Source organism: Ceratotherium simum, chromosome 2 (genome assembly GCF_057802395.1).
Source record: "Ceratotherium simum simum isolate JZ-2026a chromosome 2, ASM5780239v1, whole genome shotgun sequence".
Lineage (NCBI taxonomy): Eukaryota > Metazoa > Chordata > Mammalia > Perissodactyla > Rhinocerotidae > Ceratotherium > Ceratotherium simum.
This window is the reverse complement of record NC_141901.1, coordinates 37191169-37216864: the sequence shown is the minus strand read 5'-3', so window position 1 is coordinate 37216864 and position 25696 is coordinate 37191169. Positions and strand designations below refer to the sequence as shown.

At 36.0% G+C, this 25696-nt stretch overlaps 2 protein-coding genes and 1 pseudogene across 2 annotated transcripts; all 3 read right to left on the bottom strand.

Annotated features, from left to right (window-relative positions):
• Positions 1–1115: 1115 nt before the first annotated feature.
• LOC147917897 (olfactory receptor 6K3-like) lies at positions 1116–2108 on the bottom strand. Its single transcript, XM_087418942.1, has one exon. The coding sequence runs from the start codon at positions 2061–2063 to the stop codon at positions 1116–1118; it is 948 nt and encodes a 315-aa protein (XP_087275068.1). The 5' UTR covers positions 2064–2108.
• Positions 2109–9698: 7590 nt separating this feature from the next.
• On the bottom strand, positions 9699–10665 carry LOC101398739 (olfactory receptor 6K3-like; annotated as a pseudogene).
• A 7477-nt stretch (positions 10666–18142) lies between these two features.
• On the bottom strand, positions 18143–19132 carry LOC106803940 (olfactory receptor 6K3-like). The gene has a single exon (XM_087418928.1). It carries the CDS (start codon positions 19115–19117, stop codon positions 18143–18145), a length of 975 nt encoding a protein of 324 aa, XP_087275054.1. The 5' UTR covers positions 19118–19132.
• Between the last annotated feature and the right edge of the window lie 6564 nt (positions 19133–25696).

Below are 25696 nucleotides of genomic sequence, written 5' to 3'. Positions count from 1 at the left end.
AAGAGCTATGAACATATTTGCACATTTTCTTTTGTCTACTCCTTGAAATTTATCTTGAAACACAATTTTTTAAAAATGGAAAGAACTTTATGCAAGCAAATGATAATTGCCATAGCTATAAGAATGGTGGTAGTCAGAAAACAATATAAGGGTTCAAAATAAAGAAATAATTGGAATATACAATCCGTGAAATATTTTATCATAATTAAACTGATGGTTATAAATACCATGTGGAAACATGAATTCTGAGTTTTAAAATATTGATTATCAAATCACAAGTGTTATATTAAAACTACTATAAAAATTATGTATTTTAGCACTAATATGAAAGGAAAACGATAATTTTTTAGACATGGATTAAATCATTAATAGATTTAATGGACTATAGATGTAAACATATGTGTTTATTATGTCTTAACACGCTCTTACATTGATTCCACATGAGATAGTAAGTTCCCACAGGTAGGGATCTGATCTACTCAAGCGCTCTTTATAGTAGTTAACTCAGTACCAAATGCAGTCCATGAAGCCCTTGTTCATGACAGTGTCACATGCAGATCACACCAGTACATGTATCTTAAATTATTAGCAAGGCTGAATGGAAAGAAAAGAAAGATAGTGGGATAAAGTATATAGTCTGGGTACCAGGAATTCTTGCTTCCTCTTCACGTCCAGTAACTCACTGAAAGGCCTTAGACAAATCACCTAAGTATCGTGGAGAGTTAGCATATCCTCTCATTGCACTGCATGGGCTATGTAAGGAGACTAAGAGTATGGTAAAGACACATTAGATATCAAAAAAAGACATTGAGTAGTAAAAGTAATACCTATTAGTATTATTAATATTTATATAATTAACCATTTGAAGTAAAAGAGTAAATTGAAAACAAACAAAATCAGAGATACAGAAAAAAAAATATTCCACTGACCCCAGAAAGTAAGGAGTGGAATTATTTTTGTCATCTCTTAAATCCTCAGAGCACTTTCTTTAGTATTTATTCACCAGCTCATGGGAAAGGAAGTTGGACTAATTGTATAATTCTTTTAAATTCTAGCCTCTTTGGGGTCAATATTTTGTGAATAAGTTCCATTTGTATAGAGAACTACAGCCTAAATTAACTACCAGATACGTTAAACACTTTTTGAGGGCAAAGGAGCTTCTTAATGGCGTGTTTCATATCCTTATTTCTCAGGCTATATATAATGGGATTGAAAAAGGGAGCAAATACAGAGAATGTCAGAGCAATGGTGGTGTCCCAGAATGGTGTATAAGTAGCAGAGAATCTAAGATACATGAGGGCCACACTGCCGAAAAACAGCAGGAAGATGGCGATATGAGCAGTACAGGTGGAAAAGGCCTTTTTATGGCCCTCAACTGAAGGGATACCCAGGATAACAATGATAATTCTGATATAAGAAAAAGAAATAATCAGACCTGTTACTAGAATGGCGACTGCATGAATCACATCTTGCACCAGGATCACAGAGGCATCCGTACAGGCTAAATTTAATAAAGGGGTGAAATCACAGAAGATCTGAGGGATTTGGTTGGGGCCACAGAAAGGTAGGGTTGAAATCCATACAATCTCAGGTAGAAGGATGAGGAAACCAAAGATACAAGAACCTGCAGAGAGCTGAGTACATAGTTGCGGGGTTACTACGGTTGGGTAGTGGAGGGGGTTGCAGATGGCAACATACCTGTCAATAGCCATGACAGTCAGCAATACTCCTTCAGTGTTTCCAAGTGAATGGAAGAAGTACATCTGCAAGAGGCAGCCAGTGAAAGAGATGGTCTTTTGCTTGCTAATCAGATTTGAGAGCATCTTAGGAATGGTGGCTGTGGTGTACCACATCTCAAGAAATGAGAAGATACTGATGAAATTATACATGGGATTGTGAAGTTGGGCGTCCAACCTTACAGCAAAGAAGATCATTAGGTTCCCAATCACAATAAAGGTGTAGATGAAAAGTAAAGGAAAAAAGTACAAGAGGCCACCATCCTGGAGCTGGGGAAATCCAGTGAAGATAAATTCAGTCACTGCTGATAGATTTCTACGCTCCATAGCCCCAGAAGAGCTACCTGTGAATGAGGGAGAGGGTATACCCAATGACAGAGAAGGAAATCAATGCAATGTAAACATAAATATTATTTTGGTTACCTGGTATTTTTGTGTTTTAACATTTCTCAGATTCAAAATAACAACTTGCCTATGTCTCTAATCTTCTTTTTATTTGGGAGACAGTATAGCATAACGATTCATACCATGGGTTCAATTCAAACATACTGAACCTGAATTCTCATTCTGCCACTTATTAGTTGGGCGATAATGGACAAGTTACATAATCTCTCTGAGCCTCAGCATCTTCTTTTGTAGTTGAAAAATATTAGTGCAATCAGAGTTGTGAGTATTAAATAAGTTAATGTATCAAAGTGCCTAGTATCGATGCTCAATATCTTTTAGTTGTCATTTCCTTCCTTGAGCAGCTTTCTGAAAGAATAATATTAGCAATATCTCCTTTAGATCTTGTTCGTTCCTCAACCACTTTCTGTGTGACTTCTTTCTCTACTACTATACGGAAACTATTCTGTCCTATGTATCAAAGACATAATAATTGCAAAACAATGGAAAAGTTGCAGTGTTCATATTATGACTACACTTTTGCATCAGAAACTACTGATTTCTACTCCTTGAAGATTCTCTCCCTTGGCGCTCATGAAACCATTCTTTCCAGGTTTGCCTTCTTCCTATATGGAAGCTTCCTCTCAGGTGTTTCGTTATATCATTGTTTTGTTATTTTATGTGTCATGGACTCATCTCCTTTACCCACATATTCTATAAATGGCAGTGTACTCTGTGTTCCTGCTGTGGTCCCTAAAATCATGTCCTTCCACGTTGTTGATGAACACGTAGTCTCCAGAGTTTTCAGTTCTTTCAAATTTCTGTCTCCAGCACGGTTATGTTTCCTAAACTTTAGACCCACATGTCCAATATTGCCCACGTGCCACTCTCTCATGCTGCACTATGGCAGTTTTCAGAGTTCACTGTGATTTCTCCTAGATCATTGCTTTTGTGAAAGTTACCCCTCTTCTTGGAAGGCCTTCTTGCTCACTCCTCTTCATTTGAATAACTCCTTGGCTTTCTTCAAGTTTCAGCTCAGCCACTGCCTCCTATCAGAATCCTTATGACTGCTGCTGTGGTCTCATCCTCTCCCCTATATTCATATACACACAGACACACATACACACGTACACACACAAATCTGGGATTATTCTCATCTGTGTGTCTTCCAAAGGGCCTCTACCATAAATCTTAGTATGTTTTATCGTAACTCTTTTTATTTGTTTAACTTTACTAGACTGTAAGCTTCTATTGGGGCAACTTTCACAACCCCTAGCTTGTATTAAGCCCTTGAAAGAAACTTCTTTTTTAATGAGTAGGTTTGGATCAGACTTATAAAAATAATTAAAGCCAGAAGAATCCAGACTTAAGACAAACAGGAAGGAAACGTATAAGCATTCATGTCTTAGACCATCATAAGTTCTGAATAACTGGATGTTATTTCTGATTGTAAATATACAGAGCCTGGAACTCCGAAGATGGAACTATCTCATAAGACTTAGTCCAATGCCAAAATTCAAGCCTCTCCAAATCTTCACGAATTGAATCTTTAGCGTACATCTCATCCATCCTAAGCATAGGAAATGAATACTTTCTCCTCAGATCTCAGTGACCCTAAACTCACCTCTGCCAAATACAGTAGTGTTCTTCTCTTTCCTTGGGTCTCTGCATTCCTAAATGTTCTTTCAACAATATTTTATTATTGTTATAGCATCTTAAGGAAAACACTAAAAGGGAAATGAGCTCCACTGAGGCTTTTTCCCTTGGTAACGAGTAGAAAGCTATCTTTTCTCTCATGGGGTCAATTATCAGAGCACCTTTGCACTTTCTTCTCATTACATCTCCAAGTCAACAGGGAATCAGTGCTCCAAGGAAGACTTACAGATTCTGATGATAGTTGTTACCCCTTTTCTTGTCAATATTATGATTTAACCAGCTAGTCTCCATCTTGATGTGGAATTGGGTGGGTGCCAGACAAAGAATAGCTTTGATAGGACCCCATTCTTACAAAAATACAAGAGATAGGACAGGACTGAAGGTGATAACTGGCATGTTAAGTATTATAAATAAGTTAACAAATAGAAAATAGAACAATTTCCATCAAAATATGTCATTTTGGGGCCTAGCCCCGTGGCATAGCAGTTAAGTGCGCACGCTCTGCTGCTGGCGGCCTGGGTTCGGATCCCAGGCACGCACCAATGCACCGCTTGGCAAGCCATGCTGTGGTGGCCTCTCGTATAAAATGGAGGAGGATAGGCACAGGTGTTAGCCCAGGGCCAGTCTTCCTCAGCAAAAGGAGGAAGATTGGCATGGATGTTAGCTCAGGGCTGATCTTCCTCACAAATAAAAACAATTTTTAAAAAAGTGAAAAAAAAAAAAAAACAATGCCATTTGGAAAAGTGTGCCAGTACTGAAGAAGAAGATGGAAGAGTGCTGAATTTTTTCTTCCACCAACATACACAGTGTTCTCCTTCAAATTATTCCTATAGATTCTGCTGAACTTTCACCACAATATATATTGAAGATTGGTATGTGCTTCTTGTATACCACTTCCTTCCACTCATTCTTTCTTAACTTTCTATAATTTTCTTCTCACTTCTTGGCCATGAAGAAACAGCTCCAGAAACTTTATGACCATATAAATTTGTGTCAAAAATGGAATTCTTCTGTGTATGGGAAAACTTATTATCATAAAACAGTATTTGTTCCAACGTAATATAAATATTTTGCCATTGAAAAGCAAACTCAATGAAGTTTGTTTGTTTGTGGTAGGATGAGTAACTATGAAAAATAATTTAAAAGTTTACGTGACAGAGTAAATATCTGAATATAGCCATAAAAATGTGGAAAATGAAGACTACTGAGAGAAATTTTTAACTGCTAGATATTGAAACTTATCATAAAACTACAATCATCCATTCAATATAGTGTAAGGACATACATTGGTCAATAAATTAGAGGATCAGATAGCTAGTCCAGAGACAAATAGGGGAAAAAAATGAAAGATTTCTCATATGAAAAAGATGGTATTTTGTCACTGGGGAAGATCATTTAATTTGAGATCTGGGCATAAGCATATCCATCAAAAATGAAATAATGTTAAATCCTTACTTCAGACCATATCCAAAAATTCCTTCCAAAAGATTAAAGAACAAAGAGAAGAAACAAAAAATTTAAGGATATACATATGGGATATTATATATATATAATGGGGAAGAATATCTAAATCAATACAAAGATATAAAACTATAAAGAAAAAGATGGAGATAGCTGGCTAACTAAAATTTAGAAGATAGCATCCCTCTCCAATGGAAATATAATTGTGCTCTTTTGAAAAAAATATTTAATTATACATAATTCATGTACAAAATGTGTACAAATTATAAATATATATCTCAGGGACTTTTTACTCTGTGGACATACCTGTTTAAGAGCTAAACAAATCAGGTATCTTATTTTGTCACTTATATACAGTTTGTTAACTATCTTTCAAACCTTCACTATGAGGGAGGATTTCTTTGTTGCTCAATTTAATTCTACCAATTTTTATCTTACAAATCTTAAGCCTATATCGTTTGAAACATACAAAGTTAAAATTTGTTATGTCTTCTTTGTGAATTGATATTTTGTTTGTCTCCAATAATGTTTGCTTTAAGTATACTTTGTTTTGATATTAGTATAGTTATATCACATTATTTAATATTTACATGACATAACTTTTTTCATCTTTTACTTTCAACATTTTTGTATCTATATATTCAAAGTATGTATCTTATGAGTAGCACATAGATATTTTTTAATCAAGCCTAACAATCTATCTTTTAATTAGACTAGTTAGTTCAGTTACTTTAAATGAATATATATCTGTACATGTACATTATATTTAAATTAAATATTTATTTATTTTAAAGTATATATGTAATAATTTAAAAATATATAATACATATAAATGTTATATATAACACACACACATACTTATCTACTGTATGTACTTTTTGTGTCTTCTATTTTCCTAAACATAATAATCCCAAGTTAAAGTCCATGCCTGATAACTCAACATCTGAATCTCATAATTCTCTTTCTCCTGTTCACTTACAGTTTTTTGGTCTTGTCTCCAGGTTTTCCAGGTAATTTTTAAAAAGAACGCCATAAATTGTTTATGGAAAATTATAGAAATAACTGAGGCTATGGATCTTGTTATTTTGCTCAATGAGGATTGACTTTTGATTCTGGCAAGCAGTCACGCATGTTAACTTAACCACCATGGATTTAGCTGATTGAGAGATAAGCTTCAATATTTTTAAAGGCTAGTCCGTTTCTATGTAGTCTTTCAGCAAGAAAGGAGCCTTTACAGAGTCCCTACTGATAGTCTGGTGACTTATAAAGTCTTTGCCCTTTTTTATGGTTACTACTCCTCTACGCAGTACTCTATGCCTTGCTGCACTTGTTTAGACCCTCAGCCTCCTGAACCTCAACTTTAGTGGAGTTTCTCCACTGATCAACTGCCTTCATCTAAATTTTCACTTAATGTTTGGAAAACATCTGAATAAAAATGTATTTGCTGAATATCAAATTCTACTGTGTTTCTCTTCTTTCAAGGATCTTGGCCCTGAAGTACCTCAGTGTTGATATCTGTCCAATACCTCTAAGTAGTTTTTCTGTTTGTTTTATCCAGCTTCCTTGTTATTTCTAGTGAAAGGTTAGGTCTAATACAAGCTATTCCATTTTAGTTAGAAACAGAAATGATTTTTTGTCTGGCTGTGTTTTAAGATATTTCTTCTATTATAATCCGTAGAATTTTTAGAGTCTGCCCAGTCTATGATACTCTCTCTTTCTGGAATTTCAATTTCATTAACATTGCATTTCTAGGATTTCTCCGTGTCATCAATCTTGCAGGACACTTTATCTTTTTCTCCTTTGAATTTTATGATATTTTCTCAATTCAAAATTTTAAATCCCTAGTTTAGTTTTCTAGAGTGTTCAATTTTCTCTTTACTTCTTCCATTGCATTTTTATATTTTATAATTATTTTTTATTTATCACTAACCTTACTGCCACAAAATACATTTCATCCATTAAAAGTCCTCTATAACTTCATTATAGATTTAAATTTAGAATATTTAAAATTATTTTTTGTGATTCTTTCTTAGGTAAAATATTTGCTGTTATTAACAGAATATGCTCACTTTTCAACTGCATTAACCTCTATCCAACTGTTGCAACATATACCTGAAAATGCAGACATCAATGTAGAGTTGTCTTTTATACACACACGTGCACACACAAATCTCAAAATGGCACACGCTAAATATACACAGAAATACATACACAGTGTTGGGGGGTGGGATAAGGGACATGTGTACCTTCAAAACAAGCAAACAAAATATATAGTCATTAAAAACTGATAGGTGACATTTCGAAAATCATTTTTTTCCCAATTAGTCAAGAAACAGACTGAGTTGCACATTTCAGTCTCCTGCTGAAATGTTTATGTTATGTTTATGTTTATGTTTATGTTATGTAGAATGTATCATATTTTATGAATTTTCAATCTGAAGTTTTCTCATTAGAAGTATAGTATATTTTGGAGGCTGGTGCACCAAGACGGGGCATGGAAGATCCACAGCCCACCCCACCTCCATACCTTGCTCTATGCGTCTTTTCCATTGGGTTATTATTACTTTGTATTCTTTCTAATAAATTTGTAGATGAAGAAATGCAAAAGTGTCCCAAGGCTTGTGACCAGTGAAAAAATATTTGAAAAGGGCAGCCAAGTGCATATTTTCTCCTGATCAAGAAAATCATCCATCTAAATTATCAGTAAAATATAGTGAACTAACTGCCTTAGAATATAATGAGTCTCTCCCAAATGGTGATAAAGGAAGGAAGAAAAGTAGATTTGCTTTGTTTTAAAGATCTAAAACAAATGGGGCGAAGCCCAGCACTGTTCTCCTTTGGCTGCAAAGGCAATAAGCAACAAAGACTAGCATAACATAGCATATACCTTATCTAGGGCTCAGACAGTGGTAATTGAATATACTCGTGACAACAACACTGATATTTCCTCCGTCTAACTACAGAATTTGGTAAATTAGAATACTTTGTAAAACCAAATTCATATTAACTGCCATTATGTGAGACATGTTTATTTTTAACCATTGAAAATAATCAGGAAAGATTTTTTTCCTTAAAGTTTCTCTTGAGCGTAGTACTGTAACAGAAATTTAATGCTAAGAAACATTTCATATGTTCCTTTGAATATGCGATTTAATCTAGATTATCTATGTTTCTCCCATGATAACTAAACTATTTTTAGTATCAGCAGCATTTGGCAAGTTTATTTTTCAGATATAATCTGTGGTTCATCTGTTCACTGTTTCTAGAAATAAAATAATTTCTAGGAGAAAAAGCATAAATTAACAAGAAAGGAGAGTAAATTAATTTGCTTTTAGAAAAAGAAATGCTTAATTAATTTGTCTGTATTTGTCCTTATCCAGAGGTTAGGAAATCTAGAGACATAAAGTGTTGAATGGCAACAGTGCCCCCTTTTTGTAACCTAGTAGACTAGCCTTAATTGTGGGCTTGAATCCTAAAGAGAGTTGCCACAATGTAACTCAAGTACATGCTTGGTTGGCAGATGGGCACCAATGACAGTGGTGTGGGGGGACATATTTGCACAGTCTGTTTATTCTTTAATTCCAATAAATTCATTGCTTTCAGAAGGAAGAAAAAGTTTCTGCTCCCCATCCCATTACAGCATAGCTTGATGAGCAATGCGTAGGTCCTCACCCGGGATCTGAACTCCAGGCCACCGAAGCAGAGTGCCCAAACTTAACCACTACACCACTAGGCAAGCCCCTCAATCAGATGTTTTTTAAAACTGCCATTCAACAGATGCAAACACTTTTGACTATAAGTGCTAAAGAAAATGACGATGCTTAGTCCTTAAAAGGCAAGCAATAACTAAAATTCTTATCTGTGCATATCTATGTGTACCGAATTGTATTACTGTAAGTAGTTTTCTACATTGTAGTTTTCCTATGAACATGTCTGGCAATATTAATAACTTAGTCTTACTAAATATATATGCTTAATATTCTAATGAAGAGTTAATTATATAACTAAAAATAAAAGTATAATTTACTTAAGTATTATTTTGATTTTTTCTTAGATATCTGCTTCTGGACAAACCTAATCAAGTAATCTATGATCGGTAATTAAATAGAAAATTTTCCCAAGATCTATAACCTGAATGGAGACATAATACCTTGAAGCACATGGCCAGCTTCTGAAGTGCAATTCTAACCTTCTAAAGTGGTAAGCAATTTTTCTTTAATTACAACTTTTCAGAAGAGAGAAAGCAAAATGTTGAACCTTGTAATTAGAGTTCTTGATTATATACACCTCAAGTTTCATAACGATGACACAGAGTATAGATATGTTTTCCTAGATACAGGGAAAATAATCAGGGTAACAGACAGAAGGTTCAGTGTGACAAAGAACTAGGTATAGAGTGATTTCATGTTTTAATCTGTTAGAGAAACATTAAAGCAAGGGAAGGGAACCTGTGTCTCAGAATTAACCTCCAGACACGTTCAACTCTTTTTGAAGACAGAAGAGTTTCCTAATCGCATTCTTCATGTCCTTGTTTCTCAGACTATAAATGATGGGATTGAAGAACAGGGCAAGGACAGCAAACATCAGTGCAAAGGCTGAGTCCAAAACCGTGGGTAAGTGGCATTGAAACACAAGTACATGAGATACACACTGCCAAAGAATATCAGGAAGACTGTGAAATGGCCTGCACAGGTAGAAAAAGCCTTTTGCCAACCCTCTACAGAGGGAATCCTCAGGATTACAGTGACGATTTTTATATAGGACAAAGCAATGATTAGGACTGTAATGATGATGGCCACAGCATGGATCACATCCTCAATCAGGATCATGGATGTGTCCTTACAGGCCAGGCTCAGCACAGGGACCAAGTCACAGAAGATCTGATGGATTTGGTTGGGCCCACAGAAAGGCAGTGTGGAAATCATTACAATCTCAGGAAGCAGGATGAGGAAGCCAAAGATGCAAGAGCCTGCAGAAAGCTGAACGCACAGCCATGGGGTCATGATCATTTGACAGCGAAGAGAATTGCAGATGGCAACATATCTTCAATAGCCATGGTGATCAGCAAGATCCCCTCTGAATTCCCAAGTGGATGGAAGAAATACATCTGCCAGAGGCAGCCAGTCATGGAGATCATCTTCTTTTCACTGATGAGGTTGGAGAGCATCTTGGGAATGGTGGCTGTGGTGTATCAAATCTCCACAAAAGAAAAGATACTGATGAACTTATACATGGGATTGTGGAGATGGGAGTCCGGCCTTACAGCAAAGAAGATCAATAGATTCCCAATGACAATAAAAGTATAGATGAAAAGTAAAGGAAAGTACAGGAGACTACCATCCTGGATCTGGGGAAAGCCAGTGAAGATAAATTCAGTCACTGCTGATAGGTTTCCACTCTCCATATCCCCAGCAGAGCTACCTGTGAACGAAGGAAAGGACACACACTGGCTCACAAGGAGATGGAGAAGAAAAGAAGATGTGCAGCTAAATAACTTGAATGAATAACAAGGAATAACTTCAAAGTTTTATTTTTTTCCTAATTTCACACTATTGTCCATGTTGACCAATATTTGATATTTTTTTCTCTCCTACTCCTCCAGAGGCACAATCTCAGAAATAGGTGTCTCCAAATGCTTTTAATGGTACATAAATTAATTGAAATTATTTTTAGCTTAACCTCTAATGTATTTGCATTTATAAGTTATACACATTATATTGTGACATAATAATTCAAAATATATTATATAATAAATTTTAAAAGTAAGAAGCATGAATAAAAATAAATATAATAGAATTTATATTATTTTCCCTTCCCACCTAATTGGACCATCTTGCACATTCCTCTTTGGAGATCTCTGTTCTAGGGGATTAGAATGTAGACCTGGAGTCTACATTGAAATCCCAATTAAGCGTATTATTACCTGTGTGTATTTTGGCAAATTACTTAATCTTTCAGTTTCAGTACTCATTTGCAAAATGAGATTAAAAATAGTACCTATCTAATACGGATGCTGTAGGATTAAGTGAATACCTGCAAAGGATTTAAACATTGCCTAACTGGCAACTTCTTGAAAGGACAATCAAGTCTAATTCAGCACACCTTTCATTCTCCTGTAACATTTGCTGTGTGCTTCTTATCCTGCTGTTCCACGGAAGCTCTCCTGACCAAGTTAAGCAATGCCCTGCCTCCTGATTACTGATGGAAACTGTTCAGTCCTCTCTGGCACTAATCACAGTTATTACCCCTACTTGAGGCTTTCCTCCTCTGTTCTTTGATTCCATTCTCAATAGGTGTGACTCCCAGTGGCACTCAGAGGTAGTTCTGGCTTTGGCTTTTTATTTCACTTATTTTTATTCATACTCTGATCCTTACTCTTATTTTCCCTCTTCTGTCTTGTATTATCTTGACTGCTTTTCTTAAACTCTTCCCCAAGTGTTTATGACCCCCAGGTTCCCATCATCCACTCCAACCTCTATAATTCCATATGCTCCCTTGGTGACCTCATCCACTTACAAGATTTCAACTATCACTACTTCCAAATATTTTTCTCCAGCCAAATTCTCTTTCATAAGCTCCAAACCAACATATCTGACTCTGAACTCTCTCTAGCTTCACCTCCTGGCATTCCCCAACTCCACTTTGCTTGCAATCCCGATGTTCACGCTGCTTTGTGAAATCAGGATAGCCTTCTGTGTGTGTCACTTCCTCTGACTGGAAGGTACCATACCTCCCCCTCCTCTTCTCACACAAAAACAATATATAATACTGGTTAAAAGTCTGGATGCCAGAACCAAATTGACAGCATTTAAATGTTCTTCGTCACTTACAAACCCTGTAATTTACCTCAAGTTGCTTAGCATTTCTATGGCTTTAATTTCTCATTTGTAAGATGGGGAAAATATTAATACTAGCTCATAAAGTTCTGAGAATGGATAAATACTTTATTATAACAATAATAGCATATTATAGTATGGTACTGTATTGAATCAGTTACTGTGGCAAGCACTGTCCCACGCCCAGGCATATATTTCTCATCTAATGCTCACAATGTTCTAATGAGATAAAATTATTATCTCCAGTTTATATATGAGAAAACTTAGGCACAGACAGATTAAATACTTTGCCCAGGAATTCTCAGCTGACAAAGGACAAAATCAGAATTTAAATTCATGCACTGTATCTCTAATGATGTGCTTTAACCCACAGACACTTGACTGCCTCTACCAATATGTGTAAATATATTTTAAATGCTTAGAGTAGTGTCAGCAATAAAGTAAACACCATAAAATATTGGGCATTATTACTTTGGAGTTTCTGTATTGTATTTATCATGTTGCATAATAATCATCAACCTACTTGTTTTACCTTCTCCAGACTGAGTTCCTCTTTTAGGGTAGTAAATGTCTTTTATCTCCCAAAGCAACTAGAATGGGGTTGGCATATAAAACATGGTTGGTGTCAAGTAAATTAACTTGGAATCAAGCCACCAGGTGCAATTATAATTAAACCCACAAGATAGCCATGGATAAGCAAGGAAAGAAAACTGGGGACTGTTTGGAAAGGGAAGTATCACAATGCAGTTTTGATGAGAGTTCTAATCATGTCTGGACAAAATGATCTCTCGAAAGATGGCATCATAAATGGGGTATCTTGTTTCATATAAACCTATGCCCAGCACCCTAGTAGGTAGAATTTCTTCCTAAACTTGCCATTACTTCCCACCAACATTTGAAGCTTCTACACTCATTCATAAAGCAGTCTTCAAGTTATGAGATTATTACTCCTACGCATGGTGAATGAATTTCTTCTCTTCAAGCCTTAGTCCTCTGCACTCACCTCTACCAAAGACCACAGGGACTCCTCTGTCTGTCTGGGTCTCTGCATCCTTGATATCCCTTCAGCCCCTCCAAAAGGGTATTTATAGTTATCTTCACAGGCATCCCAGGGAATAGCAGGAAGGGGAAGTAGGCTCCATAGGGCATTCCTCCCCTGCACAATAGTGGACAGCATCACTTTTTGTTATGGCATTAATTAGCAGAAAGATCCCCACTGTACTCTCTTCTCATTAGATTTCCGGATCAAAGTTGTCAGTAAATATTTTTTCCTGGTTGTACTCATCTTCATAAACATTGTAAGCTACTTTCTCCAACACTATGATCATTGCCTCAGCTGTGCGTGAGTCTACCAGGGCACCATACAAAGAACAGTTTTGTCATGGTCCTGCTCTTCGTACGTGAATATACAGATGGGAAAAGTCTTGAAAGAAATATAGTGACACCAGAAAAGCATCTTGAAAAAATATTTAATAGAAAATAACACCATTTCATAATAAATATGTCATTGAGATTTTGTGCCAATATTGAAATTAGGTAACAATGCCATTTTTTTTTCCTCATGCAATAAATTCATGTGGATCTCTCCTACCCTAAACAATTCACATTGGTCCTGTTGACTTCTCTATTGACAGTCAATATCTCACCTTTTATCACAGGATTATTCTGTACTCCATGTGCTCAACCCACTGCTCTGTTGAAAATTCAAAGTTTTTATTTTTTCCCCAAACCTAGTTGATTTTATCATATAATCTGCTTGGAAATATGTATCAAATTTTGGGATGGAAAGACATACCATACTTTCCTTCTCTCTGAGTTTTGTCTAACATTTCTTCCTATGACTTGGGGCCTATTTTCCTTGTCTGACTTCTTATAATATTTTTTTCTTGAAATTCAAAAATTTCAAATGGCAAAATTGTATTTCTAATAATTTAACACAGCATCAAACAGTCTCTCTCTCTCTTCTTTTAACAGTTTTATTGAGGTATAATGTGTATACAAAGAACTGCACATATTTAACATGTACAATTTGATGTTTTTCAACATACGCAAACATCCATGATACCATCACCACAAACAAGGTAATAGACGTACGCAACACCTCCCAGAGTTTCCTTGCATCCTGTTTTTGTGTGTGTGTGTGGCTTGTTTGTTTTTTGTTTTTTGTGTATGTTAAGAACACTTAACATGAGATCTACACTCAACAAATTTTGAAACGACAATGCCATATTCTTAACTATAAGTGCTATGTTGTACAGCAGATCTCTAGAACTTATTTATCTATCATGACTGAAACTTTATACTCATTGAACAACAACTCCCCATTTCCCCCATCCCTCAGCCCCTGGCAACCATAATTGTGTTCTCTGTCTTTATTATTTTGACTATTTCAGATAGCTCATATAAGTGGAATCATGCAATATTTGTCCTTCTGTGACTGGCTTGTTTCACTTAGCATATTGTCTTCCAAGCTCATCTATGTTGTTGCAAATGGCAGAACTTCCTTCTTTTCAAAGGCTGAATAATATCCCACTGTATGAGTATACCACATTTTCTTTACAAACTCATCTCACAATGGACATTTGGGTTGTTTACATATGTTGGCTATTGTGAATAGTGCCACAGTGAACACAAGAATGCAGATATCTCTTTGAGATCCTGACTCCAATTCATTCAGATATATACTCCGAATTGGGATTGCTGGATCATATTGGTAGTTCTCTATTTTTTGAGGAATTTCCATACTGTTTCCATAACTGCTGCACCATTTTGCATTCCCACCAAAAGTGTACAAGGGTTGCAATTTCTCCACAACCTCACTAACACATCTTAACTTTTGTTTTTTGGTAATAGCCATCATAATAGGTGTGAGATGATATCTCATTGTAGTTTTGATTTGCATTTCCACGATGATTAGTGATTTTGAGCTTCTTTTTGTACATCTGTTGGCTCATTGCGTGCTTTCTTTGGAAAAATGTTCAAATCCTTTGTCCATTTTTTAATCGGGTTATTTTTTTTTTCTGCTATGGAATTGTAGGAGTTCCTTGCATGTTTTGGAAATGAACCCTTTATCAGATATAGAGTTTGCAAATATTTTCTCCCATTCTGTAGGTTACCCTTTCATTCTGTTGACTGTTTCCTTTGCTGTGCAGAAGCTTTTCGTTTGATGTAGTCCCATTTGTCTATTCCTGTTTTTATTGCCCGTGCTTTTTGTGTCACATTCAAGATGTCATTGCCAAGACCAAAGTTAAGAAGGAAGCTTTTCCTCTTTGTTTTCTTCTAGAAATTTTACAGTTTCAGATCTTAAGTTCTTCAATCTTTTTGATCTGATGATTCAAGTATTTTTAAACTCAGGAATATTTTCCTTCAATTTCAATTATTATTTTTCCTCTGTCTGCTTTGTTTCTTTCTTTCTGGAATTCCTATAATCACATATATGGTCTGTAGAACATATGAATATATTCCCTATATACTTCTTTCTTTCTTTATATTTAATCTTGAGCTCTTCCTGTGGTTCCCTTAAGTTTTGGTATATTTTCTCCAGGCAGTCTTCTAAGTCATTATTTTCATTTTCTGCAATATTCAATTATTCTTCAATGTTTCCTTTATATTTTTGCCAGTACTTTTTACTAATAGATACTATCTTCACAATCTCATTGAAAGTTTAAATAAGAAATATTTTAACTCTTTTTTGTGTGTGTGAGGAAGATCAGCCTTGTGCTAACATCTGCCAATCCTGCTCATTGTTTGCTGAGGAAGACTGGCCCTCGGCTAACATCTGTGCCTATCCTCCTCCACTCCATGAGAGAGGCCACCACAGCATGGCCTGACAAAGCGGCGTGTCAGTGTGCACCCAGGAACCGAACTAGCGAACCCCGGGCCGCCGCAGCGGAGCACGTGCACTTAACCGCTTGCACCACCAGGCAGTCCCCTTAATTCTTTTTTTAAGTTAGATTTAGTTTGCTTCATGAAAGAGCATTTGCTTTCAATCCCCAAATCTCTCTATCTCTATCTCTGTCTATAGTAATCCTTCGAGTAATTATTGGGCTATGCATGTAACACAGTTAATGGTCTTAAAATATACAGTGTAGGGGAAGACTAAAGTGATTTTTTTGAAAAGGCAATCTGCCCGCGTGTGTGTGTGTATATGTGTGTGTGTGTGTGTGACTACATATAGGGACGTAAAAACTTACTAGAGAAGAATGAGTCAAAGATCTAATTGCACATAGCAAATATGGAAGCACCTGCCATGAAGTCTAATATCAGCTATGGATGATTGCTGTTGTGCCAAGAAGTGACACTTTTCTGTTTTTGTTTTAGCATCTTCAGTTTAACTGGGTATTTCATCACTTCTCTAGCTCGCGTATTTCAGATTTACTTTTCACGCATTTCTCTGAACACAGCTCGAGGGACAGTTCAGCTGTGATTCTAGTTGATTCCATTCCCTCTACCCTGAGTTCCCAAGTGGACTATGGTTCTTCTCAGCATCTGCTTTTCAAGCTTGGATCATTTTTTCCATAGGTTATGTATAGAATCCCATCCATTTAATTCCCAGGTTCTTTCCTACTATTTCCTTGTCCAATAGCTAGCAGATAAGCGTTGTCTTCAATTGGATATCATACGCACTCATACTTGAAGAAACAATTTGAGTTTGGCAATCAACTGAGGGCACTCTTTTTTCTTCCCAGTACTTATAATATTTTGGTTTTATTTTATTTTGTTTTTTCTTTGTTCTGATGTTACTGCTAGGTTTTAAATATACATCTTGGATTGTTGCTGGACTACCCATTGGACAGACTTAACCGGTGTTTTAGATATTTTAGCTGATCAGATGCATTATTATTTATTTTTTCTTGAAAGGAATGTGATATATGGTATTTCAGGGTGTTAAAATAGCCATCATGAATGTCCTTGGGTAACCTTATGTATATTTTAACCTTTATTATTATATCCTAACACTTTTCAGTGCCTAGGACATGTAACAGTTTATCTAGTCCGGACTTTACTTCTACAGAATTTTTGGTGGAAGAAAATCTAAAAATGTAGGTTTAAACTGTTATCTTAGTAGAGAAATCTAAACTTGCATTTTAGAAAATTAATTTCTGGTGGCAATGCAGAGAACATATTTCAAAAAGAACAAAAACGAAAGCAAGAGTAATAGCTCAGAAATGTATATATCTACATCTATCTCTATCAGCTACCTATCATCTATCCACCCATCTAAATATCACTTCAGAATGTGTTTGAAATGACTTTCAACCAAATAGTTTAATTCAATCAAATTGAACAAATTCCACCAAAACAGTCCAAGTGAAATGAAGGTTGAACTATACTTGGCCCCAGAAATAACAGTAACAAAAACATTACAAATAGTAATCATAACTAAGTATTCCTAAGTATGAGTTTTTATTTTTAATATATCACTCTTTATTGTAGCCTTCTTTAAACCATCTGTAACAAATGCTAGCAATTAGTGACAAAGAAATTTAACAGCTAACACTTATTTTTGCACTACCTTTACGTTAGACACTAATTTAAGTACTTATATAGAGTAACTCACTTAATTTTCATAAAAACCATATGAAGTTCTGCTTTTAAAATATATAACTCTTACACCCCTTTCATGGATGATAAAACTAAGATGCAGAGAGATTAATTAATAACTCCTTCAAGGTCACAAAGCTAGTGTACCAGTGAAATATAAACCTTAACCTGTTCAACAGATGTTATGCTCCTAACCACTATATTTTACAATCCATTGTTGTTACTAATGCTGATAGAAAAATAATAATAATTATATAATGACAATAAAACTAATGTTCATAAAGTATATTTTAACGGCTTAAACATTATATTTCCTTTCCATTACTTATCTATCTGTGCAAGTCTAAACAGGTAGTCCATGATATCTTAAATGAGCTTGTATAAATAGAATAAACATGTGCATGGGAAGAAGAACTGAAAAACTAAACAGAAAATATCAGTGTGGCAATGAAAGAGTTATATGTTAATTTTATGGTTGAGCATGTTAGATTAACATCCAAAGTGAGAGGTGCCTATGAGTTAGCATTAACTTGCAAATGCATTAAACACCTTCTGAAGGCAGAGAAGCTTCTTAATTGCGATCCTCATATCTTTATTTCTCAAGCTATAGATGATAGGATTGAAAAAGGGAGCAAGAACTGCAAACACCAGTGCAATGACTGTATCCAAAATCAGCGGGAAAGTGGCAGAGAAACGCAGGTACATGAGGGATACGCTGCCATAGAACATCAGAAAGACACCAAGATGAGATGCACAGGTGGAAAAGGCCTTCTGGCGGCCTTCAACAGAGGGAATCCTCAGGATCACAGTGATGATTCTGATATAAGAGATGGCAATAATCAGGACAGAGAAGATGATGGCAATTGCATGGATCACATCCTCAATCAGAATCATGGATGTGTCTGTACAGGCCAAGCGCAGCACAGGTTCAAAGTCACAGAAGATCTGATGGATTTGGTTGGGGCCACAGAAGGGCAGTGTGGAAATCCATGCAATCTCTGGGAGCAACACAAGAAAGCCAAAGATGCAGGAGCCTGCAGAGAGCTGAGCACACAGCTGGGGGGTCATAATAGTTGGATAGCGAAGAGGGTTACAGATGGCAACATACCTGTCAACGGCCATGGTGGTCAACAAAATCCCCTCCGAATTTCCCAGTGAATGAAAGAAGTACATCTGCAAGAGGCAGCCGATTACGGAGATGGTCCTTTTTTTACTGATGAGATTGGAGAGCATCTTGGGAATTGTGGCTGTGGTGTACCAGACCTCCAAAAATGAGAAAATGCTAATGAAATTATACATGGGATTGTGGAGATGAGTATTCATCCTGACGGCAAAAAATACAATGAGATTCCCAATAACAATGAATATGTAGATGATGAACAAGGGAATGAAGAAAAGGAAGCTACCATCTTCAAACTGGGGGAATCCAGAGAAGAGAAACTCTGTCACCGTAGAAGTTTGATTACTTTTCGCCGTGATCTCAGCGGCCTTAATTGTCATGGGTAAAAAGACACAGCTCAATCCCTAGATGAAAGGTAAAGAGTCAGATCGATTGGTTCATATAAGAGTCAAAGGAAGAAATGCTTTAGGTAGATGATTTACCTCTATCATTCTTGAATTCATTAAACAGTCATTTACTACCTACTAAGTGCCAAGGACAACTGTAGGTTTGTTGAATTCAGTAGTGAGGAAAACATCTCTACTTTCATGAAGCTTATATGCTAATGAAGGAGACAAACAATAAGCAAATAAGATATTAATAATGTCATGTTTATAAGCTATATTAGCTAAAATAAACTAGGATATTAGAGGTCTAATAATAATCACCTTTTATAAGAATTCACAAAATCATTTTGAATTACACAACAGATAAATTTTCAAACGGTTCTTGGCTATAGATTAGACAATCAAAACTTTTAGTTTTTTTCCTCTCTATATAGTTATTGTAAAGTTGTATTCTGCATTTTCTGGAACATCCCCAGTTTCAAGTACTCTGTGGTTAGAGAAGAGGGTAAAGTTTTCAGGCACAAATATCAAGATGAAGTCTTGATAGGAAACTCCATCCCCAGCAGCAGAAAAAATAAAGCTAGCAGAAATTGGCCAGCACAGAAAGAAGGAACCTGTAAGAAACTGAGCAGTAGAAGATTTTAGAAGTAGGTGAGCCCAGAGTGTGAGCTATGAGTTCTCTAATTAGAATCTGGCTCTTGAAATCTTTTTAACCAGGATCCTAAAGTGTCAGTCCATCAGAGATATTGAAAATAAGAAGAGATTATTAACAAATACCTAAGTCTCTCTTACACATTGTTTATATTTTGGCAAAGACCATCCAGGAATGAGAAGGTAAGAGACAAAATGTGCAATTCCAGCACAATTTAGGGCTCTTGCTACTACATCCCTTGAAAATAGCACGAAGTATGAAGATGTCTCTAGAAGTAGTGCAAGGAATCTCATCAGGTGTACTCAGGGATTATCCTTAGGCAATTCAGAAACCTTGCCTAACAGAGAGATAGAAAATCAGTCAAGGAGAAATATTTAGAACACAAAGGAAGTTTGAAAGATAAGTTCTCTTTTGGGATAATGTGGAGCCACTTAAAAATGAACTCCTTATACAATTAAATTGGAACATTTTATTATGATGTGTGTCAGTATTCCCAAATTAAGACAGCAAAATATTTCCCCTGAGCTAATACTATTTTAAAAATTACTTATAAGCAAAATTAATGTAAAACTTCTTATAGTTTTATTGAAGAATGGCATTTGAAATTCCAAATTAAAACGAGACATTTGAAACATAGGTGGAGCAAATGAAAAATATTTGGCTCACTTGGATATTTTTCAGAGATCTCATTACAGAACAAAATCTATATATTGAAAAAATTCTATTAAGAACTGATTTATATAGACTAAATTTGACAAATATCACGTTGGCAAGTTCTAGAAAATCAATTTCCCCAGAGAATTAGGACATGTTGATTGTTCTTGTACATGCAAATTCTTCAGATTTTCATAGAATAAGATTACTGTAAATGTTATTGTGCTACAGATATCAACTATTATTGATTTTTCTGCTCCTTATAGAACATTTTATACATGAATATGCATATATATGAACATATATATTATATAGTATGTATAATTATATAGTATATAATCTATAGATTCATTCAATGCAATGTCAACCAAAATTTCAGTAAGGTTATTGTTTTTTTTGAGATATCAACAAGCTAATTCTAAAATATATATGAAAAGGCAAACGAAACAGATCAGGCAAAACATTTTGAAAAAGGAGAACAAAGCTGGAAGATATGCAATTGCTGAAATGCATTTCCAGACTCATTATAAAGCTAAAGAAATCGAGACAGTGTAGTATCGTCAAAAGAATAGACACATAGATCAACGGAACCAAATAAAGAGTATAGAAATAGACACATATATGTGGTCAAGCAATTCAATAGAGAAAGAAAAGTCTTTTTAGCATGTGATACTAGAAGAATTGGACTTAAATATGCTAAAATAAAATCTTGCATCATATACAAGAATTAACACAAAATGGATCATAGACCTAAATGTAAAACCAAAACCTATAAAATATATACAAGAAAACAAGAGAATATCTTTACAACCTTTGGTTTGACAAAAATGTATATGCTATAACACCAAAAGCACGATACATAAAAGAAAAGAAAATTAATAAATTGAACTTCATCAAAATTGAAAACTTTTGTTCTGCAAACTAAAATGTTAAGAGAATAAAAAAAAGCCATACTGAGAAAAAACATTTGCAAAACACATATCTGACAAAAGACATATCCAGAATATATGAAAACGCAAAACTCACTACTAACAACACTTCTAAAAAAAATTAACAAAGGATCTGAACAGATATTTTACCAAAGAAGATATCTATATGGCAAATTAGACCATGAAAAATATGTTTAGCATCAACATCATTGGTCATTAAGGAAGCTCAAGTTAAAACCACAAGCGATACATTACCATTACACATCTATAAGAATGATTGCAGTTTTTTAAAAAAAGAAACAAAACTCCTGAGAATACCAAGTGCTGGGAAGAATGCAGGGCAACTGGATCTGTCATATACTGTTAGTGAGAATACAAAATATTACAGCCAGTGTGGAAAAATTTCTCAATTAAATTTCAGTTGAGGTAATTTTCTGAGAATAAGAATTTTAAGGATTGAAGATTTGGGGAAAATGGCTGAAATGATTCAAGGAAAAAAAATAAGCAAATTAATATATTCAGTGCTTTCCGTGATATATTCATGGCCTACCTGAGGTTGGAGATCATGCTCTTGTTTTTCCCTTCAGTACCTTTCAGGAACCTAGATGTAGTGTCTAAAATGTCAAATGGTGACATCGACTCAAGGCATTTGATAGAGTAAGTTAGACTTTTGTCCAAGAGAGAAAAAATCCAAAGGTAATGGCAGAAAGTGTTTGGATTTATGGATCCTGATGTTTAAGATGAATGGATAAGAATGGAAAGACAATAAGGCACTGATAATTGTGCAAAAATAGAGGTCTAGAGACTAAATATTTCAATGAAATTAAGGAGTAATTATAATAGAAATAATCTAATTAATGAGATAAAAGGAAAAGACTATATTCTTAGAGAACAATATGTTAGAGTTTAAAATATTTAAAGTGGGGGCTGGCCCCGTGGCGCAAGCAGTTAAGTGCGTGTGCTCCGCTGCGGCAGCCTGGGGTTCGCCGGTTCAGATCCCGGGCGCGCACCGATGCACTGCTTGTTGAACTATGCTGTGGCGGCGTCCCATATAAAGTAGAGGAAGATGGGCATGGATGTTAGCTCAGGGCCAGTCTTCCTCAGAAAAAAGAGGAGGATTGGAATCAGATGTTAGTTCAGGGCTGATCTTCCTCACACACACACAAAAATACTTAAAGTGGAATACTTACTATATGTCTAAAGTCTAGACATGGGAGAAAATTGATGATATGAATTTAATATCATTTAGTAAAAGATTTAACAAAAGTTGTTAAATGAGTCATTCCTGTGGACTTGAATGCCTCCTGATGACCCAACTAGGGCTGACAGGGGAATTCATCAAGCTAGATACCAAAGGAACAGTTTTTAGGTAACAGCAATGTAAAGAAAAAGAGAAGACTAATACAACATTTCCCCTGGAATTTTTCTCAGTCTAGAGGTACACAAGAAGTGGAAGAACAGGTAACTTTCATCAGGACAAGGTAGTGTCCTCAGAAGAGAGATCAATTTCAGTTAAGGAAGGGTGTAAATATACATCATAGGCATAGAGAAAGTTGTTTGCTTGGGGAAAAAGTGCTGCTGGGGATTCACAGGAAAGGATAGGAAGGAATAATATTAGTTGGGAGTAGTAAGAACAGAGCTATATTGGACTGAGACGCCTGGACAAACGATAAAAGGCTATTATATTAGATAATGGCCAAATACATCAGGATTGAGAAAGATGTCCAAGCATGATCTGGAACACTTGTTTAAACGTAGTTCCATATTGGTTCAGAGACTAGCTTCCCAGGCTAAATGGTGTTTTTATTAGTAGCTTAATTAATAAGTCTTTGCTCAAACTTCCAAGTACAACATCTAAGTGAAAGTATTTTGTGCCTAAGAACAACTCAGCTCTAGGTAAATGAAATGTTGTAGTGATCCACATCCTTAGGGAAATTATCACTAGTAACTTTGACTCATCACTCTTTCAAAACCCCATACCAAGTGCAGAAAGAGAGTAGTGCAGGCCTGGGGAAGTCACTGGAATAGACTTGCCCTTCCTGGTCTTCTGAACTCTGCAATGCTTAGAAGAGGTGAATGGAGGGACTTGGAGAAACTCAAGAAAGACTGTTAGAACCAGGGCTGCCTTGAAATTCACAGAAAGATTTAGACTGGCCCAAGACCCAAAGAGAAAGAATCAGATTGTGGTTGACATTTGACTGAAAGAGAAAGAGAAGTGATTTAAGATACATCAAAGTTTTGAATAAAGGAAATGGAACGTAAGTTCAGTACATAGGAATAGAAGAATAAGGGAATACAAGATCCCTCCTACTCTACCTTCCACCTCAAAAACACATACACACTGAGGAGTCTGGCTCCTGGCTGAAAACCTGTCTGATTTTTCAGGCCTGATCATAGGCAGTTACAAAGTCTTTCCCAGGAAGGCCTCCCAGGGGAAAGCTAGCCTCCCCACACCAGACATGGTATACAGCCAGTGCATTGCAGTCAAGGACTCAGGCTCCCCTGGCCAGTCATGCTCTTTGCATGCTTACATTCACTCCAGAGTCTTCATCCTAGCTGTCTTTATGTGAAGCCGGGGTCAGGCATCTCTGCTGAGGCTCCTTTTGGGGAGAAGAAGGGAAAACCTTGAAGACAATTGTCCCCACTCCAACTTAGTCTACTCCATGTCTTCCCCTCAATATCAGGGTCCATAAAACTGCTGGACCCTTTGGTTCAGGGCTTCTTCAACAGTGAAATGACCCCCATGTCTGCACTGGTCCACCTGTCCCTTGATCGGTGCTCAGTTTCATGGGGGACGTGTAACGAGGATGGGGAGAGTCAACACTTTCTCTAGCTTTAGACTTTTGCTTATATTATCACAGTAAGTGATTAAAAGCTTCATCGTTACTTTCATTTGGGCTCACTATTGTTTTAATCTGCTACTGACACCTGACAGTTCAATTCTTTCTTAACAATAAAAATGAACCCCTAACACACACACATGAAGACATTAAAGGAGGGGCAAAGAAGATTTATACTATCTCCATTTGCAAATCAGTATAGAGATGACTACTACTAATTCCTTGGAACTGAGACATTTTGGACCTCTAATGCAGTCACAGTTATTGTCTTAATTTGTTTCTGACATCTCTATTTATATCTCCTAAGTGACTGAGGTTAATCCTTTTAATAGATTCTGGGTGATTACATTTTAGCAAAATCAATGTTCTACTTACAGAAATAAAAGCATATCTGTTGGAGACTGGAAGATGAGAAATGAGCTGACCCAACCCCACTTGGAGAAAGGAAGATGAGCATAAACAATTGATCTGAGAGTAGAGATTCTGTTCAATTTGAGTCAATATCCTGGAGTAAGATTTTCAGTAATAGGCTCCTCTGATATATCTGACCTCTCTTTATTCATGATCTTATTTGGTTTATATTCATTTGACTGAGAACAGAGACCAGTATGTAAAATGGTGTCCTCCTGAATCAGAATTAATTTAGAAAATCTTTGAAGGTGTGAAAGCAGAGGTTCAATATTTTACTAGGGGAAAAGTCTTAATTATTCAGTCCATCACATCCCAGACAAAACATCACAGTATCACAGATTTTTAACCCTATAAATGTATCTCCTCCCTCTGAGCCTAATTCCATTCAGCCATTCATGCAATTTCAAATATGACCCCAAATATTGTTATTTAAGTCAACAGAAGGAGCACTAGCTAACTGTCCTTTCCTTCTACCCAGTAGGCCATTTACTTTCCCTTTGACACAGGACAAACCTGCATCTTGGACCCATGTGCATTCTCCTCTTACCTCTGGCAGAGACAATAAGGTCCCTTCCCTTTCTTGGATTTATTCAGTTTAAGTCCCTTTGATTCATCACGAAAGACGGTTACATCTGTTTCTAAAGCCTTCTTGGGGAGATTTCTCTACCAGAGTATTTCCTTTGATGACTAGAGATAAACAGCAATTCTATTTCCCCATGGATTAATTAGTGGAAACCTCCTCCTTTGATCTTTTCTCATTAGTTCTCCTTAGTGTTAGGAACTCCAAAAGTCTTCATAAATTATGGGCCTCCTTTGATAGATTTACTCAAAATCAATACACACGAATACAGATTCATACGAAATATTGCTTTCAACAGGATTAGGGATTCCTTTTTTTTTTTTTTACTCCCCTACCTCTGAAAGGATGATGGCATTTTTTAAGACCTGTTGAGTTTCCCTGAGGAAGACACAGTAACATTGTTGACTATGTTAGAAGCAGTGCTATGAGAAGTTAATTTTGCTGAAGATACTCCTTTACCACAAATTCTAAGTGTAGACCACTACCTCACTCGTTGAGCCCACACAA